Raw genomic sequence first — 20,069 nt, 5'->3', positions numbered from 1 at the left:
CCGGAGTGTTCTGATAAACTGGACCTTTTCAAATCTCGGTTGTCGTCCTGTGTCCTTGTTTTTGTCTGTGTGATTATTGTTTTTCTGTGCTGATGGGGATTTTTTTCCTCATTGCTGCTGTGTAATGCAGCGGCTATGAGGGTTTTTTTTTCTCCTTTTCCCTCGTGTTGCTTCATATATATGTTTTATGTACCGGGCCGGCCTATGTGTTGTGTGTTGTGTGTGTGTTGTTTGTTATGGGTCGGTGTTGGTTTGCTCAGGCCTGCTGTTGACCAAGGCAGGGATTTACATCTGGAGCTGGTCCCCGGGCGCCTAATGGCGACTTCTGCTCCTACTGGCAATTAGGATGGGTTAAATGCAGTAGACACATTTCATTGTGCAGGGAACATGTTCTTCCTCTGGCTTTTATAACAGCTTGCAGTCTCTGAGGCATGGACTTAATGAGTGACAAACAGTACTCTTCATCAATCTGGCTCCAACTTTCTCTGATTGCTGTTGCCAGATCAGCTTTGCAGGTTGGAGCCTTGTCATGGACCATTTTCTTCAACTTCCACCAAAGATTTTCAATTGGATTAAGATCCGGACTATTTGCAGGCCATGACATTGACCCTATGTGTCTTTTTGCAAGGAATGTTTTCACAGTTTTTGCTCTATGGCAAGATGCATTATCATCTTGAAAAATGATTTCTTCATCCCCAAACATCCTTTCAATTGATGGGATAAGAAAAGTGTCCAAAATATCAACGTAAACTTGTGCATTTATTGATGATGTAATGACAGCCATCTCCCCAGTGCCTTTACCTGACATGCAGCCCCATATCATCAATGACTGTGGAAATTTACATGTTCTCTTCAGGCAGTCATCTTTATAAATCCCATTGGAACGGCACCAAACAAAAGTTCCAGCATCATCACCTTGCCAAATGCAGATTCGAGATTCATCACTGAATATGACTTTCATCCAGTCATCCACAGTCAACGATTGCTTTCCTTAGCCCATTGTAACCTTGTTTTTTTCTGTTTAGGTGTTAATGATGGCTTTCGTTTAGCTTTTCTGTATGTAAATCCCATTTCCTTTAGGCGGTTTCTTACAGTTCGGTCACAGACGTTGACTCCAGTTTCCTCCCATTCGTTCCTCTTTTGTTTTGTTGTGCATTTTCGATTTTTGAGACATATTGCTTTAAGTTTTCTGTCTTGACGCTTTGATGTCTTCCTTGGTCTACCAGTATGTTTGCCTTTAACAACCTTCCCATGTTGTTTGTATTTGGTCCAGAGTTTAGACACAGCTGACTGTGAACAACCAACATCTTTTGCAACATTGCGTGATGATTTACCCTCTTTTAAGAGTTTGATAATCCTCTCCTTTGTTTCAACTGTCATCTCTCATGTTGGAGCCATGATTCATGTCAGTCCATTTGGTGCAAGAGCTCTCCAAGGTGTAACCACTCCTTTTTAGATGCAGACTAACGAGCAGATCTGATTTGATGCAGGTGTTAGTTTTAGGGATGAAAATTTACAGGGTGATTCCATAATTTATTCCTCAGAATTGAGTGAGTCCATATTTTTTTCCCTGTGCTTGGTCTAAAAAAGTAACCATTACTGACTGCCACAATTTTTTGTTCCTGATTTCTTACAGTGTTTCTTAAAGCCAGAAAGTTGCCATTTGAAATGACTTTAGTTTTGTGTCATGTCTGTGATCTGCTTTTTTTTCTACAAAATTAAACAACTGAATGAACATCCTCTGAGGCCGGTGATTCCATAATTTTTGCCAGGGGTTGTATTCCAAGAAATACACCTGTGGGAGATGCTGCGAGAGTATGGAGTGAGGGGGTCCCTTCTCAGGGCCATCCAATGTCTGTACTCGCAATTCGAGATCTGTGTTCGGGTGCTCGGCAGTAAGTCTGACTCGTTTCCGGTGGAGGTTGGCTTCCGCCAGGGCTGTGCCTTGTCACCAATCCTGTTTGCAGGATTGCACTCGGCCGAGACGGACGCACTTTTCTCTTCTCCCTCCCTCCTTATCGTTCCTGCTTCTGTGGCGTGTTGTCTGTGAGGCTGCAGCTTTGCTCTTCTGGAAAACGACAAAAATGGATCTGTTGAAGTGGTCGAAGACGTCGAAGATGTGTACATATTCGGCTTGGTGGTGACCGGCTTTCTGATGTGTGGAGCGGGCACTATGCTGGTTTACCGGAAAATCAAGAAAGTGGAAGCAGCTTTGATTGGTCCTTCCAGGCTGCCCTACATGATTGATTCGATTGGGAAGGCAGTGGCTGCACAGTCGGTGGGGGTTAACCGCGCATTGGAAAATATCTCGAACAGAATTGCAGCCCTGGAAACCCGCTCTGACCGTCTGTGAAGACCACATTCTACATTCAGATGCATTGAGAGCCACTCTGTTCTCAGAACTGGAATCTTTCAGGCATCTGCTAATCTGGGTATTCATTTGGCTTCCCCAAATACAGCTGCACTTCAAGGTCGCTGTGATAAAACCTCCTCAGAAGATCAACACTTAAGCCTCGCTCCCTGGTCTTCCCCCCTCCCCTCAGCTTCTTCAGCTCTGACGTTGACTGTGTTCAGGACTGCTCCGGACTGCTCAGGGCTGCCCCCTCCCCCTCCAGGATTGTCAGACAAGGCCGTTGACGGCGCCAAACAGGCTGCCTCCGGAGTGTTCTGATAAACTGGACCTTTTCAAATCTCGGTTGTCGTTCTATGTCCTTGTTTTTGTCTGTGTGATTATTGTTTTTCTGTGCTGATGGGGATTTTTTTCCTCATTGCTGCTGTGTAATGCAGCGGCTATGAGGGTTTTTTTTTCTCCTTTTCCCTCGTGTTGCTTCATATATATGTTTTATGTACCGGGCCGGCCTATGTGTTGTGTGTTGTGTGTGTGTTGTTTGTTATGGGTCGGTGTTGGTTTGCTCAGCCCTGTTTTGACCAAGGCAGGGATGTACATCTGGAGCTGGTCCCCGGGCGCCTAATGGCGACTTCTGCTCCTACTGGCAATTAGGATGGGTTAAATGCAGTAGACACATTTCATTGTGCAGGGAACATGTTCTTCTGTGCATATGACAATAAAAATTCTTTGAATCCTTTGAATCTTTTGGCCTTGTCCCAAGTGAAGGAGTTCAAGTACCTCAGAGTCTTGTTCACGAGTGAGGGGACAATGGAGCGTGAGATTGGCCGGAGAATCGGCGCAGTAGGGGCGGTATTGCATTCGCTCTACTGTACTGTTGTGACGAAAAGTTAGCTGACCCAAAAGGCGAAGCTCTCGATGTACTGGTCAGTTTTCGTTCCTGCTCTCACCTATTGTCATGAGTGTTGGGTCATGACCGAAAGAACTAGATCGCGGGTACAATCGGCCGAAATGGGCTTCCTCAAGAGGGTGACTGGTGTCTCCCTTAGAGATAGGGTGAGAAGTTCGATCATCCGTGGGGGGCTCGGAGTAGAGTCGCTGCTCCTTTGAGTTGAAAGGAGCCAGCTGAGGTGGTTTGGGCATCTGGTAAAGATGGCTCCTGGGCGCCTCCCAAGGGAGGTGTTTCAGGCACGTCCATCTGGGAGGAGATGCCGGGGAAGACCCAGGACTAGGTGGAGAGATTATATCTCCACACTGGCTTGGGAATTCCTCGGGATCCCCCAGTCAGAGGTGGTCAATGTGGCATGGGAAAGGGAAGTCTGGGGTCCCCTGCTGGAGCTGGTGCCCCCGCGACCCGAACCCGGAAAAGCGGTTGAAGATGAGTGAGTGAGTGAAATACACTTAACTGATCTACTAGTCTTGTTTACTTTTTCATTCTAAAATAAAATTAAATAATAATAATAATAATAATAATAATATAGTAAATAAAAGAGAAGGGGCAGAAGATATATTCTGTGCTTTAAATGTCTGTCTGCTACCATTTGTAAGGAATATGTTACCAATTTTTGGCTCCTTATAATAACCACTTATTACACTGTTTTCAGGAATGACCAGTGTTCATCCATTGCTGTGCTCAAACCACCTCTGTGTGCGCGGGTTCTTACTGTGGTCCTCTATGTAAAAACTAAAGATAATCCCAGCTGGCCTGGAAATGCATGCTTGGGGGTTTGCAGTTGAGCCGTCGCTACTGGACTCCCTTGAGCACTTCCTTTGCTGTCTCTCTTTGATCATCTCTGCTATTTTGGCATACTCCCAGGGCAGCTCCTGCGTGTCTTCCATGGGGAATGTCAGATCCTCGTTTTTGTCTCCAGTCACTCACAATGTAGTCTCATTTGTTGTCACAAAGTTCTCTCACAATTCTCACGTTATGAGTAGCAGGGTCTACATTCAGAGGGCTTCTCAACATCCGCAGTGGCTCTGGGAATGTGCAAGACTGTGGCGAGGACCCTTGTCACCTCGTTAACTTTGAACTGTTGAAAATCCAGGCTCGATGCGTGCGACTCCAATGAGGGAAGAACGACACCCAGCGAACATTGCGCAAAATCGAGCAATTTTCCTTGCAATTGCCATTCACACACTGTCGCAGCCCAGTGAGATAAAACCCTTCCTGCCAGACTGTGCCAGATCCATTCTACCCTTGTGTGCACCTCACACACTCAAACTTGGTATCATTCATGCAGCTACTACTCATTTGTGGGTGGGGTGGGTGTATTGCTGTGCTGGCACATCAAACTGAAGTCACTGTCATGCAACTACTACTGATAAAACCATTGCGTGAATGTATAAAATATTAATGAATCAAAAAATACAGTAAAACTCACCTAAACTGTCATCTTATAAACCAGATATTGCACTCACTGGACAAAAGCAAAAGTCCCAATGCTTTTATATGGTTTTACACCGTATATAATGGATTTTGTATAATGGATTTTCGCTCACATCCGACAAAACGTCCTGTCCGATCACAGTGCATTTTCATTAAAAATCCACGCATGTACCGAACAGAGCAGTCTGGATATGACCAGCCGCAACAGAGATACAAAATGAAGTTCAGCAGTGACACGTGCTGATTCAAGGAAAGTGGGCACTGTATTTCCTTGATTAAAAGCCCGGCTATTTTTTTGTTTCAAACTGTGCTCAGACCCGGCATCTAAACAAGGCAGGGCATAATGCAAGGCCAGTGATTATTAACAAAACGCTACTTGCTGCTTGCACTGTAATATGGTGTTAAGATTCACACATATCCCTGGGTGTTAAGAACCAAGCTGCTTTAGATCAGAGCCCTCTACATAGCTGTGAACCCTCCCCAGACCCTGACGTGCATCTGCTAAATGACTGAGACCACAAAGACTGTGATTGGTCACTTTTACATTTTCACTTCTTCCTCTCCCCTCATACGAGGTCTGTTAGAAAAGTATCGGACCTTTTTATTTTTTGCAAAAACCTGATGGATTTGAATCACATGTGCTTGCATGAGCAAACCTTGAACCTTCGTTCGCATGCGTGAACTTTTTCATGCCTGTCGATTGCATCATTTTCTGGTAAGCAGTCTTTGTGTGGGACGTGTGCTGTGTGCTCGGCGGATTTTCATTTCAAGGAAAAAGACGGAATGACTGGAGCAGCGCCACATCAAATTTAGTCAGAAACTGGGCGACAGCCAGGTGGAAACCATTCGGATGACTCAGATGGCTTTCGGTGACTTTTCAGTCGTGTGACTATCCGAGAAATTGTGGAAGAGCTGGGCATATCACAGCATGTGATGTGAGACTTCAACACGGAGGTGCTTTTGCTCCGCCGTCAGAAGCAACATGAATTTCGCCGCCACTCTTTTCATGGCCAAATCTTCTGTCACAGTGGAATGTACCGAAAAAGTGCTGATGTCCACCTCTTCCGCAATTTCTCGGATAGTCACACGACGGTCCCGCATCACCACAGCATTCACTTTGGAAATGATATGGTCGTTTCAGCATGTTGATGGCCGACCGGAGCGTGGGCCGCTCTCCACCGTTGTGCGGGCGTCTTTAAACCGGTTGTACTGCTCCTTAATCTGTGTGATGCCCAGAGCATCGTCACCGAAAACCATTCGGAAGAAAGAATCTTCCAAATGGTTTCCACCTGGCTGTCGCCCAGTTTCTGGCAAAATTTGATGCGGCACTGCTCCAGTCATTCTGTCTTTTTCCTTGAAATGAAACACACGTCCCACACAAAGGCTGCTTACCAGGAAATGACGCAATCGACAGGCATGAAAAAGTTCACACATGCGCACAAAGGTTCAAGGTTTGCTCATGCAAGCACACATGATTCAAATCCATCAGGTTTTTGCAAAAAATAAAAAGGTCCGATACTTTTCTAACAGATCTCATATTTTAATAGTTTTTGCAGTGCACCCGCCGATTACATTTCGATCATGGATCAAATATGTTTGGCAGAAAAGTCCGCCAATATCATCAACTTTACAACAGGGAGTCAGAAAAAGATGCTCAAATGACCGGCAATTGGAGGAAAAATGTACGTACTGTACCGTTGGTTTGGAGGTTGATGATTGCATAAAGAAGTGGAGCTCATTGAGGAACAAATCAATCCAGGAAAAACTGCTGTTCCTGTGGAAAATTGCATAAAGATGCGACGGAATCGTAAAGGGTCACACGCATGTCGACGTCATGGCATGGTCATAGCGTTGCAGAAGCATAAATCAGGGTTTAGGATTTTAAGGTACCACTCTGCAGTGGACTTAGGAAAAAAAAGATTTTGTCAGTTTTATACATACAACCAGTGGTGGGCAAAGCTAACCAAAAAGTTAGCTTCGATAACCGCTGATCAGCTAACGAGAAGTTATCTTTTATAACACTTAACCAATAAACCACAAAAAAAATTATTTGAAACTACAGCTAACTGCTAACTTTCAGTATTGTCGCCAGTACACTCTAAGCTACTGACAAGCCAATTTTGAGTTTAAACACCGCCAGCACTTCTGATAGGATCAAAAGCGATCACAAACCCAAACACAGCCAATGTGTCAGCGCTTCTGTGTTTGTGCACCCTGCCCACTGCTGTAGGGAAGCGTCATTTACCTTGACAGCATACACTGGTCCAGCCATTAGGCCAACATCTTGAAAAGGAAAGCAGGTTTGACTTATGGTTTTGATTCATTCATTCATTCATCTTCTACCACTTAGTCCAATTAAGGGTCGCGGGGGGCTGGAGCCTATCCCAGCAGTCATAGGGCGCGAGGCGGGGTACACCCAGGACAGGACGCCAGTCTGTCATGGTTTTGATTTATAAACCAAATTCATCTGGCTAGTTTAACTACATTAATGTCAAGTCTCTCATTTGTACAAAGTGAAAATATAACACATATCTTTTAATTTTAAAATAATGCACTAATTCTGAAGTTTTGAACATATTAACACACACAGATGCCAAACTGCATTATGAGTAAACTGAGCCTCAATTTCAATTCAATTTATTCACTTTATGTAGCGCCAAATCATAACAAAGTTGCCTCAAGGTGCTTCACACAAAACAATCCAGAAAATTAAAATAAAATTAATTAAAAGATTACAAAGCATAGTAAAAGAGTGAAAACGTAAACAGCATAGTAACATAATATGCCAGTATGTAATATGCCATCCAGTAGATGGGTTAAAATGCATAGAACACTGTCACCTACTGGATGGCTGTGTGAATGAGGCCTGGTTATGTCACATCAGTTTTCAGTTTCAGTTTATTGCCATTTGCAGTAGAAAAACCACATTGGAATTGAAAAAAAAATTGCGAGCAGATCTCAGTGCGCATCAAACACACAAACACAAACCATTCAGTTCAACATGTACAGCATAATTAAAACCCCCAAGCCACATAAAAATCTTAAAAGAAGGTATTCATAGTCAATAAATAGTAGTTTTAAATATCAGAAACTTAAGTGCCCGTGCAGATCCAAAGTGCTTTACTATAGTGCATTGTTTAAAATTTTCACAGCCTGTGGGAAAAAACTCCTGCTATGGCAGGATGTTGTGCTTTTAATGGCACAATACCTTCTGCCAGAGGGAAGCAGGTCAAAAAAGTCACTGGCCGGATGATGAAATGGGTCATTAATTATCGATAATGCCCGAGAAAGAAGTCTTTTTTTTTTTTTATAAATGTCCTCCAGATCAGGCAGCTCCACACCTGCAATCCTGCTGGCCGAGCGGACAACTTTGTGCAGTGCTCGTTTTTCTTTGTTTGTGGCGTTACCAAACCACACTGTAATGGCTCCTGTGAGGACACTCTCAATAGCACAGCGATAAAAGTTTGTCAGAATTTGTTTGTTTGGGGTGAAAGCCTTCAGCTTGCGTAAAAAGAACAAACGCTGACAGGATTTTTTAGCAATAGCAATAGTGTTTGAGTTCCAACTTAAATTATTTGAAAGAGTCACACCCAAAAATTTGCAGTTTTCTACCCTTTGCACCTCAACATTATTGATACGGATAGGCTTATGAGAGCTATGTCCAAAATCAACGACAAGCTCACGAGTTTTTGAGGTATTCAATTTCAAGTTTTGTTCGCTCCACAGAACTATTTTTTCCACCTCTGATCTATAATGCAAGTCATCATTGGCATAAATGAGACCGATTATAGTTGTGTCATCTGCATACTTAATAATCAGATTGTTGGGATTAGAAGCAACACAGTCATATGTGTACAAGGTATACAGCAGTGGACTTAGTATACATCCTTGTGGAGAGCCAGTGTTTACAATAAGTTCATCAGAGACACAGTCATTAACCTTAACCCTTTGAGGCCTGCCAGACAAAAAGTTCAAAATCCATTTGCACATGGCATCACAAAGGCCAACATTTTTCAGTTTTACAATGAGTCTTGCTGGAACCAAGGAATTGAACGCTGAGCTATAGCCCAGGAAGAGCATTCTTGCATGAGACTGCCTTTTGTCCAAATGCTTGTATACAGAGTTCAGGGCAAAGGCAATGGCGTCCTCCACACTCCTGTTTTGTCTATAAGCAAACTGAAGTGGGTCAACGGCCACCGGAATCTGGTCTTTAATATAGTTCAACACCAAGCACTCAAAACACTTCATTAAAACTGAAGTTAGAGCCACTGGTAGGTAGTCATTAAGACAAGACACTGGTGACTTCTTTGGCACTGGGATAATGGTTGACCTTTTGAAGGCAAGTGGAACTGTGCAGCGCCTCAGTGACAAGTTGAATAAATCCGTTAGAGCTGGGGCAAGTTGTTCTGAGCAGAGTTTAAGGACGCGAGGGGGGATTCCATCCGGCCCACTGGCCTTCCTCACATTTGTCCTTTTGAGGGACCTTTGGACGTCCTCCTGATGAAGAATAAGATAGTTCTCATCCGTGAATTCTGGAAAGGAAAATGTCTCCCTGTTCCCAGTTTCAAAGCGGCAATAAAACTGGTTCAACACATTAGGTAGAGAGAGTTCAAAGTCAGTAATGGTCTCTCTCCTGGGTTTAGATGAGGTGACCTTGTTTAGACCCTCCCACATACGTTTTGGGTCGTTCTCTTTAAAAAAAAATTCAATTTTATGTCCATAAGAGCATTTAGCTACCTTTATAGAGTGCTCCACTGCATATCGGGCCCGCTTATATGCAGCAGCGTCACCCGAATTAAAAGCCACTGAGCGCTCTTTCAATTTCATTTTAACATCCAAATTAAACCATGGATTTTGACTAGGGTGACGCTTAACTACACTCAACAAAAATATAAACGCAACACTTTTGGTTTTGCTCCCATTTTGTATGAGATGAACTCAAAGATCTACAACTTTTTCCACATACACAATATCACCATTTCCCTCAAATATTGTTCACAAACCAGTCTAAATCTGAGATAGTGAGCACTTCTCCTTTGCTGAGATAATCCATCCCACCTTACAGGTGTGCCATATCAAGATGCTGATTAGACACCATGATTAGTGCACAGGTGTGCCTTTGACTGCCCACAATAAAAGGCCACTCTGAAAGGTGCAGTTTTATCACACAGCACAATGCCACAGATGTCGCAAGATATGAGGGAGCGTGCAGTTGGCAGCTGACAGCAGGAATGTCAACCAGAGCTGTTGCTCGTGTATTGAATGTTCATTTCTCTACCATAAGCCGTCTCCAAAGGCATTCCAGTGAATTTGGCAGTACATCCAACCAGCCTCACAACCGCAGACCACGTGTAACCACACCAGCCCAGGACCTCCACATCCAGCATGTTCACCTCCAAGATCGTCTGAGACCAGTCACACGGACAGCTGCTGAAACAATCGGTTTGCATAACCAAAGAATTTCTGCACAAACTGTCAGAAACCGTCTCAGGGAAGCTCATCTGCATGCTCGTCGTCCTCATCGGGGTCTTGACCTGACTCCAGTTCGTCGTCGTAACCGACTTGAGTGGGCAAATGCTCACATTCGCTGGCGTTTGGCACATTGGAGAGGTGTTCTCTTCACAGATGAATCCCGGTTCACACTGTTCAGGGCAGATGGCAGACAGCATGTGTGACGTCGTGTGGGTGAGCGGTATTCTGATGTCAATGTTGTGGATCGAGTGGCCCATGGTGGCGGTGGGGTTATGGTATGGGCAGGCGTCTGTTATGGACGAAGAACACAGGTGCATTTTATGATGGCATTTTGAATGCACAGAGATACCGTGACGAGATCCTCAGGCCCATTGTTGTGCCATACATCCAAGAACATCACCTCATGTTGCAGCAGGATAATGCATGGCCCCATGTTGCAAGGATCTGTACACAATTCTTGGAAGCTGAAAATGTCCCAGTTCTTGCATGGCCGGCATACTCACCGGACATGTCACCCATTGAGTATGTTTGGGATGCTCTGGACCGGCGTATACGACAGCGTGTACGAGTTCCTGCCAATATCCAGCAACTTCGCACCACCATTGAAGAGGAGTGGACCAACATTCCACAGGCCACAATTGACAACCTGATCAACTCTATGCGAAGGAGATGTGTTGCACTGCATGAGGCAAATGGTGGTCACACCAGATACTGACTGGTATCCCCCCCAATAAAACAAAACTGCACCTTTCAGAGTGGCCTTTTATTGTGGACAGTCTAAGGCACACCTGTGAGGTGGGATGGATTATCTCAGCAAAGGAGAAGTGCTCACTATCACAGATTTAGACTGGTTTGTGAACAATATTTGAGGGAAATGGTGATATTGTGTATGTGGAAAAAGTTTTCGATCTTTGAGTTCACCTCATACAAAATGGGAGCAAAACCAAAAGTGTTGCATTTATATTTTTGTTGAGTATACTTTCTTTGGCACACAGCAGTCAATGCAAAATTGAATATATCCAGTTAAAGCAACACAATATTCATCTAAATTCTCTGACTTAAAAACAGTCCAATCCATGGCATCAAAACAGCCTTGGAGTTTAATTTCACTGTCCTCATTCCAGCACTGCACGATATGTGTTTGTGGCTTAATTTGTTTGCTCCTCTGTATGTATGTAGGAAGAAGAAAAATAGAGGAGTGATCGGATTTACCAAAAGCCGGTCTTAAACTAGACCTGAAACCGGACTTCACATTACTATAGCAGTGGTCTAAAATACGCGCGCCTCTGGTCGGTTGCTTTATGTGCTGGTAGTAGTTGGGATGCACAGACTTCAAGTTACATCTGTTAAAGTCTCCTGCTACTATTATCACAGCATCAGGATGAGAGTTCTCATACGTGTCCAAAATATAAGGTCTATTAGGAAAGTATCCGACCTTATTTTAAAAAAAAGAAAAACATATGGATTTGAATCACGTGTGCTTGCGTGAGCCAACCTTGAACCTTCATGCGCATGCGTGATTTTTTTCACGCCTGTTGGTTGCGTCATTCACCTGTGAGCAGGCTTTGAGTGAGGAGTGGTCCACCCCCCTCGGCGGATTTTCATTGTCAGGGAAATGGCTGAGAGACTGCTACTTTGCTTGATCAAATTTTTTTTAGAAACTGTGAGGCATATCCATGTGGACACCATTCGAGAAATTCAGGTGGTTTTTGGTGAAAATTTTATGGGCTTCAAAGACATTAAGGGATGTTACTGTCGCTTTAAGGACGCCCTCAGCAGCTGTGGGGCGCGCCGCGCTCCAGCTGCCATCGACAGGTTGACTGCCATTTCATTTCTAAACGGATCGCTCTGTGGATCCGTGACCATCGTGTGCACTTTCTCTGGTTATCACAAGCGCTGGACATCACCCATTTTCCTGCAGATTTCACTTTTAACAAGAGATTTTGTCGTGGAAAGCCGAGCAGACGCTTTGCGCGTCATGATGGATTCGCTGCTGGACCGACACAAAACCACCTCCGTTTTGGTCTCACAGGACGGCTTTGAGATGGCGTTCAGACAGCTGTCGGTGGTTTTTCAGTCGAGTGATTATGGAAGGCGGAATCGGGTACGTTGCTGTGGAGCCAGGTCTCCGTCAAACAAAACACAGCGCAATCCCAGGCCTCGCGCTGGGTATGGATGCGGCTTAGCAAGTCGTCGGCCTTGTTTGACAGAGACTGCACGTTAGCCAAATACAGTGATGGCAGAGGGATTCTTGAAGAATGGCGACGGAGATTAACAAGCAGCCCTCCTCGTTTCCCCCGATGTCTACGCTTCCGGCATACTGAAATATCCCTGATATGTAGTCCAGGTGTAGGCGGAGCGCCACGGTGTCTCCTCCCGGATCTTTCACCATGTTTTCGGCCATAGCTCCATTCATGGCCGCGGGATTCCTGGCTTCGTGTGGGGCAGATGTTAAAATCCACACACCTCATTTCACAACAAACACCTGAGAGTACACGAGAGTCGTCCCAAATCCCCAGGAGTGCATCACGATCATATTTAAATGTGGCAAGTGTTTCAAAAATGCACACAAACAACACAAGACACAGTGCACACAGCAGAGATCCCACAGAGGCGCCTTGTCTCGGCGCCATCTTGGAAAGGCCTACCTTGTTGCAGCCTGACTGCAACAACCAACAAGCCAGGTTGTTGCAGCCTGGCTGAATAACATCAACCAGAATTTTCAGTTTTGCAAATGCCTTTTTTTAACAAATGAAAAAATGGTGTATTTTACAAATAAACATTTATTTGTAAAAACCAACACACGCATTAAATTTTGTGTTGGTTAAATGAATCAACCAATGACAGTGTGAATGAAGCTTGGTTATATCACATGGCTGTTGCTGCCTGGCTGAATCACAACTTAACAAACATAATTTTCAGTTTAGCAAATGCCTTTTTTTAACAAATGAAAAAAAAAGATATTTTACAAATACACATTTATTTGTAAAAACCAACGCACACATTTTGTGTTGGTTAAATGAATCAACCAATCAATGATCGCAGGTTCAGTTTACCCATAATGCAGTTTGGCATCTGTGTGTGTTAATATGTTCAAAACTTCAGAATTAGTGCATTATTTTAAAATTAAAAGATATGTGTTATATTTTCACTTTGTACAAATGTCAGAGTTGACATTAATGTTGTTAAACTATCAAGATTAATTTGGTTTAGAAATCAAAACCATAAGTCAATCCAGCTTTCCTTTTGAGTACTTTGGCCTCATGGCTGGACCACTGTATGCTGTGGGGTAATGACCTTTTTTTCTTTCTGTAGCAGCCTGGTGGCCAGACCCCTTTTGCTGGGTTAGAGTTGAGCTCAGCTCCTCTTAGCTCTCGCACTGCTTCAAAATACATAGCAGACAGGAATCAACAGAGTTTATAAATGTTTTTCACCGTTACTATGTTTAAAAAAAATGTTAGCAGTCTAAAAGTTATTGGAACTAAATTTATCAGCAGCTAATTGTCTGCTGATGGTTTTTGAAGTTAGCTGAAAAGCTAATCCGCTAACAAAAAAGTTAGCTTCGATAATTAGCTTTTAGTGTATTAGCGGAACTGTGCCCACCACTGCATATAACGGATTTGGATTGTAATGGACAAGTTCACTGGTCCACGTGAATCCATTATACGAGGTCTATTAGAAAAGAAACCGACCTTTTTATTTTTTTTTAAAACTATATGGATTTGAATCACGTGCGATTACGTCAGACAAGCTTGAACCTTCGTGCGCATGCGTGATTTTTTTCACGCCTGTCGATTGCGTCATTCACCTTTGGGCAGGCTTTGAGTGAGCACTGGTCCACCCCCCTCGTCCGAATTCCTTTGTCTGACTTCTTCCTGAGAGACTGGCCCTTTGCTTGATCAAAATTTTTCAGAAACTGTGAGACACATCCAAGTGGACACCATTCGAGAAATTCAGATGGTTTTCGGTGAATATCTTAACGGCTGATGAGAGATTATGGAGTGTTACTGTCGCTTTAAGGACTGCCCACGGAGCCGGACGGTGCACCGCGCCCCGAACCGCTGTCGTCAGCCTGTTTCAAGCTGAAAACTTCCAAATTTAAGCCTCTGTTGACCCAGGATGTCGTGAGAGAACAGAGAAGTTTCAGGAGAGCTCGGGATCAGCAGTTTATCCGGACATTCCACTGTTAAAGGAGATTTTGTAATGAAAGACGTACGGACGGATTCGCGCGTCGGCACCCAGCTGCTCATGGCGCGGCGCCACAGCAAAACACCTCCGTGTTGATAACCATTCGTAATATTCAGGCGGTTTTCGATGGCTTTCAGTCGAGTGAGTATCCGAGATTTTGTTTAACAGCTGGGCATGTTCAAACTTGTCCTGTAATGCTTCCAGTGGAGGTGTTTTGCTGTGGCGCCGCGCGATGAGCGGCTGGGTGCCGATGCGCGAATCCGTCCGCACGTCTTTCATTACAAAATCTCCTTTAACAGTGGAATGTCTGGATAAACTGCTGATCCCGAGCTCTTCTGAAACTTCTCTGTTCTCTCACGACGTCCTGGGTCAACAGAGGCTTAAATTTGGAAGTTTTCAGCTCGAAACAGGCTGACGACAGCGGCTCGGGGCGCGGCGCGCTGTCCGGCTCCGTGGGCAGTCCTTAAAGCGACAGTAACACTCCATAATCTCTCATCAGCCATTAAAATTTTCACAGAAAACCGTCTGAATTTCTCAAATGGTGTCCACTTGGATGTGCCTTACAGTTTCAGAAAACATTTTGATCAAGTAAAGCGCCAGTCTCTCAGGAAGAAGTCAGACAAAGGAATTCCGACAAGGGGGTGGACCAGTGCTCACTCAAAGCCTGCCCACAGGCGAATGACGCAACCGACAGGCGTGAAAAAACTCACGCAGGCGCACGAGGGTTCAAGCTTGTCTGACGCAATCACATGTGATTCAAATCCATATAGTTTTGGAAAAAATAAAAAGGTCGGTTTCTTTTCTAATAGACCTCGTATGTGAGTTTTACTGTAATTCCCCATGCAAATTTAATTTAACCTTTATTTAACCAGGTTAGTCGCATTGAGATCAAGATCTGTTTTACAAGGGAGACCTGGACAAACAAAAGAATTGGCATTATTTTCTTTACAGTTTTTTAATCTCCTGAAAGACTGGCGGACACTGATGGTGTCATCACAGGTAAGTTGTGGAAACAACGAGAAAAACGTCATGAAACCATCCCTGATTCTCAAGACCAGGCACCTAAGTGGCTCTACTACTCTTTTCTACAAGGTACTCTCCTATTTTACTCTTCCTTTTTAGATATTTAGATATACCTTTGTATACTGGCATAGTTCCACATTAGAATTGGAATATAATATATAAGATATACCTTACTGAATTTTCATGAAAACATTTTTTCCTTTTTACAATGTGCTAGGGGTCACAAATTTAATTTCGGGTGGGTATTTAACCAACTTCCTTAAAAAGGGGGTGATGCACGGATACGGAATACACATTGTCTACTTTGTGATACATTTGTCACAAATGCTAACTACATGTACACAACCACATGCTGTTAAAAGTTTGGAAGGATTTTGTGTTTGTAGGAAGAGCTACTGAAAGCCCTGTACACACCAACTGCTCATCCTGCACGACTGATCACTGCTTTTAGTGCTGAATCATATTATAAGGTGTGGTATTAAGAATATGTACCACAGATGAAGCCTTTTATGTGTGTGGGGGGGAGAGATTGTGCGCATCTGTGTCACCACCTGGACTGTGGATCTGTTGATCAGGCTTCTGTGGAGGAGGTTCTGCTCTCAGTTGCCCTAACTCCTCCTCAAGTGTCTCGTAATTTTCTTCCATCTCTTTCCTTAGAGAGAAAGAAAAATAGAGGAGGTTGGAGGCTGATAAAATGCATAGATGTGAGACACATCAGTCTTTGTGCACGAGTCTGTTGGAGCACTTGGATTGGTGGGGTTTTGTGCCCTGCAGCCATTCAGTCTCATGTGACATTTGTAATCGGGTACTGAGCTAATGTCCTCGTGCCCCTATAAATAGACAGAAACAGAGACGCACCACATAAACATGCATAAACAAATTAATGTTCATTATATCCATGTCCACTGTATATTGCCCAGTGAGAAAGCCTGACCTTTGAACCTGACTGAAGTACAGGCTTACCTACTTTGTCATATGGAGGTTCCTTTTGCAGCATCTCAGAGGCTTTGTCAACGGGCTGTTGTTCTGCCGCAGAGATGACAGTGGAGTCACCGTCTGAATCGTCTGACAGCCAAGCACAGGTGCCAGATAGTTCTAAAAAAAAATGTCAGTCAGAGGCGTGTCTGTAGCATATTGTTCAGGCATCAAATCCCAAGAAAGGGCTGTGTCACAAGCAAATGTCACTTCGCTCGCCATCAGGACCCTGCAATTAACAAGATTTCATAAATTGCATGCAAATAAGACCTAATTTACATGTTCCTGCACAAACAAATTCAGACATGTCATTCTTATGTAAATTAATATACAAAAGAATAAACAGATTATTGTTTAAAGATAGTCCTCACCTGTGTATTTAAAGTTATGGTCAGAGGTTTACATGCACTCATCATGAGGATGAATGTCATGGTAATTGGGGTTTTTTAATGATGTCTTTGAACTGTTCTTTTGACAAGGTGGAATAATTGTACAGCATGCATCATTAATGACTCTTTTTAAATAAAAGAATTAGGGGCACAAGTCTGAATTTATATCGGATCTTCTCTAATCCGACGGGGTAAAAATTCTACATACAAGTTTAAATATAAACATACATAGTAAGTGGTGCTGAAGGTTGTACGATGTCTTTTAGTGTGACCAGGCCAAGACCTTTTAACTCCTTGTAATAAAAAGGATGGGTTTCATTGGACTGACCAATACTCAGAACATTGAGAAAGTCCAAGGAGTTCAGGGAGGTCCAATAAGAAGTGTAGCTTTAAACAAGTTAGGAAGGTTGGGAAGGCATTTATAAACAATTCCAGATTCCAAGATGATCAGTACAAACAATTGTACATAAATGCAAGTTAGTTGGATGTGTCACTATTTTGTCAAGGTCTGGAAGAAGACCCAAATTGTCATCGCTGCCTACATGGACAAGGTTATATGGTCAGATGAGACAAAGATTGAGCTATGTCGCCATGATGATGACAAGGTATGCTTGGAGAAGTAAAGGTGAGGCTTAAAAACACCAGCTGTCAAGCACGGCCATGGTAGCATCATGGTCTGGGGTTGTTTTGCTGCCAGTGGTATTGGTACATTGCACAAAGTGGATGGACTAATCAAGACAATGACTACCTCCAAATTCTTCAGTGTCACCTCAAATCACCTCAAAACGTGGCCTCTTGGGTGTTCCAACAGGACAATGATCCTAAACACATGAAAACTGGTTCTGGGTTGGATAACGTAGGCTAACATTATACTTCTGGAATAGTCTTTCCAAAGCCCCGACCTCATTTCTATTGAAAATTTGTGTACTGTGCTAAAAAGCCAGGTCCATGCTGTCAGGATCTGCCCCGGCCCAGGGTTCATGTCTGGTTTCCCCCTTATTTGTGTCTAGGCTTCCACTGAGGATTTTACGGTTTTACATTTCATATTATTATACGTTGTCATTTAAGCCTTGGTTGGGTTCTGTTTGTTTCTTTTCTTTGTGTAATGCTTTTGTTACTGGTTTAATTGTCTGCTTATCATTTATTTGTGGTTTAGTCATTCATTGCATTACCTGTATTCTGTAGTCCCTGGTTTTGTTTTTTGTTCATCATTTGTTTGGTATTCAGTCAATAGTTTGTTTTGCCATGTTTATTATATTCACTTTCCTGTATCAGGTCCTCTCTAGTTTCAGTTATAATCATTAGTTTTCTGGTTTTCCACTCTTTGACTCACCACCTTAGTTCTTAGTTTTGCCCCTTTGTTTTGTTCACGTTTATTATGGTTTGTCAAGCACATCACGTTTTGCACCATTGGTTTTTCTGTCAATTATCTTGCCCCAGTTCACTTTGTTTTTGTCTTACTGCACTCTCTTGCACTTACCTTTGTCTTCTCCAGTCATGCCACCTTCCAGCACCTTCTGCACACCTGTTCCTCATTTCACACCGATTATTCCACTAGTATTAAAGCCCTCACAGTCCCTCACCAGATTGTTGTATTTTTGCACTTTCCAGCCTCACCCCATAGTCCTGTTTTGTCTTGTTGTATTTCTGACCTTGCTTGTGTTATCAATCTCCGCCTCGTCTTATCTCTGAACGCTGCTCATTTTTTCACTTTGCCTCAGCCCTGTGAACTCCTTGATGCCATGTATTTTGAACTTTGCTTGGTTTTTTTACTTTGCCTCAGCTTGCTCCCTTCCTGTACCTCCACCCTGTGTACAGAACCTGTTGCCTGCGTACCAGATGAAGCCCTTTTTCTTAATTCTACACCTGTGTCTGTAAGTCTGTATATGCCTCCTACAACCTTCAGGGCCAAGCCACCACAAATCATGACACATCACAGGAAACCAACCAATTTAAATTAACTCTACCAATTCTGCCAAAACAAGTGGTCAAATATTGAGCCAGAATTTTGTAAAGTCATTCCACCCTGGAAAAGAAGCAGTTCTAGGACATTATTAAAAGCTCAAAATTACATTAACATCCATGTCAGTGATGAGTGTATGTAAACGTCTGACCATATCTGTGGCATCACAACCCTAAACTGAACACAAGTGTTTATGGCATTACTGACAGAAAATTTGCGGACTGACACCCTGCCCCTTGAATCACTTGCAAAATGTTTGAAAAATCAGATTTAAACCATATGAAGCATGAAGCTGGACTCTCTGGTGATAGTGGCACAGAAGAGAACACTGGACATTATGGAGGATGCCAGTCATCTTCTGCACACCGTCATCAGCAACCAGAGGAGCCTTGTCATCTACAGACTGCTCCTTCCCAAGTGCAGAACCAACAGACTGAAAACTCCTTTGTCCCTCAGGCCATCAGAGGAAGAATAACAGGAAGACAGAGGACGGGACTGAGAGGAACAGTAGTAGCCAGTAAACCAGTATTGATTTATAGTTGTGTATTTTTTTATATTTGCAAACTGCTTTTTTTTTTTTTTTTTTGCTTTCACTTTTGATACTCTGTGTGCTTCTAACCCTGTGTGCTAAATGCTGCTGACACCTCAATTTCCCTGAGGGAGTCTTCCCAAGGGATCAACAAAGTTCTGTCTAATCTAATCTAATATGTAACTTTAACAAAGCAGGTGAATTGCATTAGATGTAGTAGCCCCATAAACATGGTTCAGTGTCCAGAGCTGTAGAAAGGAAACAGCCAAAACTTTGAGACAAGTGCTAGCATTTTATTTTCTCTGTTATGCAAAACACAGAATTTCAAAGTATGTGGTGAAAAGTTTGGCTCTTCCCTTGAATAAATTTGATAAGGCCAATACATAACAGCAGAGGGCGCCAATGTTCTGCAGTTGTGCAATTTGGTGCTACAGTGTACCTTGAGTCTGTCAGAATATCTGTCATGCAGACTAGCAGGGGTAATGTAATACTTTCTTCGGAGCCAAAGAACAGCTCTGTTATGTAGAGTTTTCCTGACACACATTAGTGTTTTTTTTTAAACAGTTTGCTTTTAACACGTTAACAGATCGTTTTGTTGATGCCTTAGTAATACATTTAATTTTCATGGTAATGACAATAATTCAAGTACTTCTCCTAGTGTTTGTTTTTGTATATTCTGTTGAATCTGTTGAATCAACATGATACAGAGGCCACAAGCAGAGAGCTTGCAAAGAGATGATTGGGTTATATCGGGGTGAGGTTGTAGGCCACCCTTTTTGTTGGAGGGCAGAGAAGCA

At 43.2% G+C, this 20,069-nt stretch overlaps 1 protein-coding gene across 4 annotated transcripts in view; it reads right to left on the bottom strand.

Annotated features, from left to right (window-relative positions):
- The window catches only part of LOC117522004, a 33,661-nt gene extending 17,140 nt beyond the window's left edge, over positions 1–16,521 (bottom strand). For 2 of the 4 annotated variants that reach the window (XM_034183374.1, XM_034183371.1), the window contains exons 1-2: positions 16,384–16,521; positions 15,968–16,068 (exon numbers count right to left, since the gene is read on the bottom strand). In XM_034183374.1, coding sequence (XP_034039265.1) covers positions 15,968–16,068; positions 16,384–16,391 — 109 coding nt within the window. In that variant the 5' untranslated portion in view covers positions 16,392–16,521. Of the gene's footprint in view, positions 1–9,864; positions 9,875–15,967; positions 16,069–16,379 lie in introns of those variants that run through there. The other 2 variants (XM_034183372.1, XM_034183373.1) reach the window with 2 other exon arrangements.
- Positions 16,522–20,069: the final 3,548 nt, after the last annotated feature.

This window comes from Thalassophryne amazonica, chromosome 12 (genome assembly GCF_902500255.1).
Source record: "Thalassophryne amazonica chromosome 12, fThaAma1.1, whole genome shotgun sequence".
In the NCBI taxonomy this organism is placed as follows: Eukaryota; Metazoa; Chordata; class Actinopteri; order Batrachoidiformes; family Batrachoididae; genus Thalassophryne; species Thalassophryne amazonica.
The sequence above is the reverse complement of the archived record's forward strand: the minus strand, read 5'-3'. Positions and strand labels throughout refer to the sequence as shown.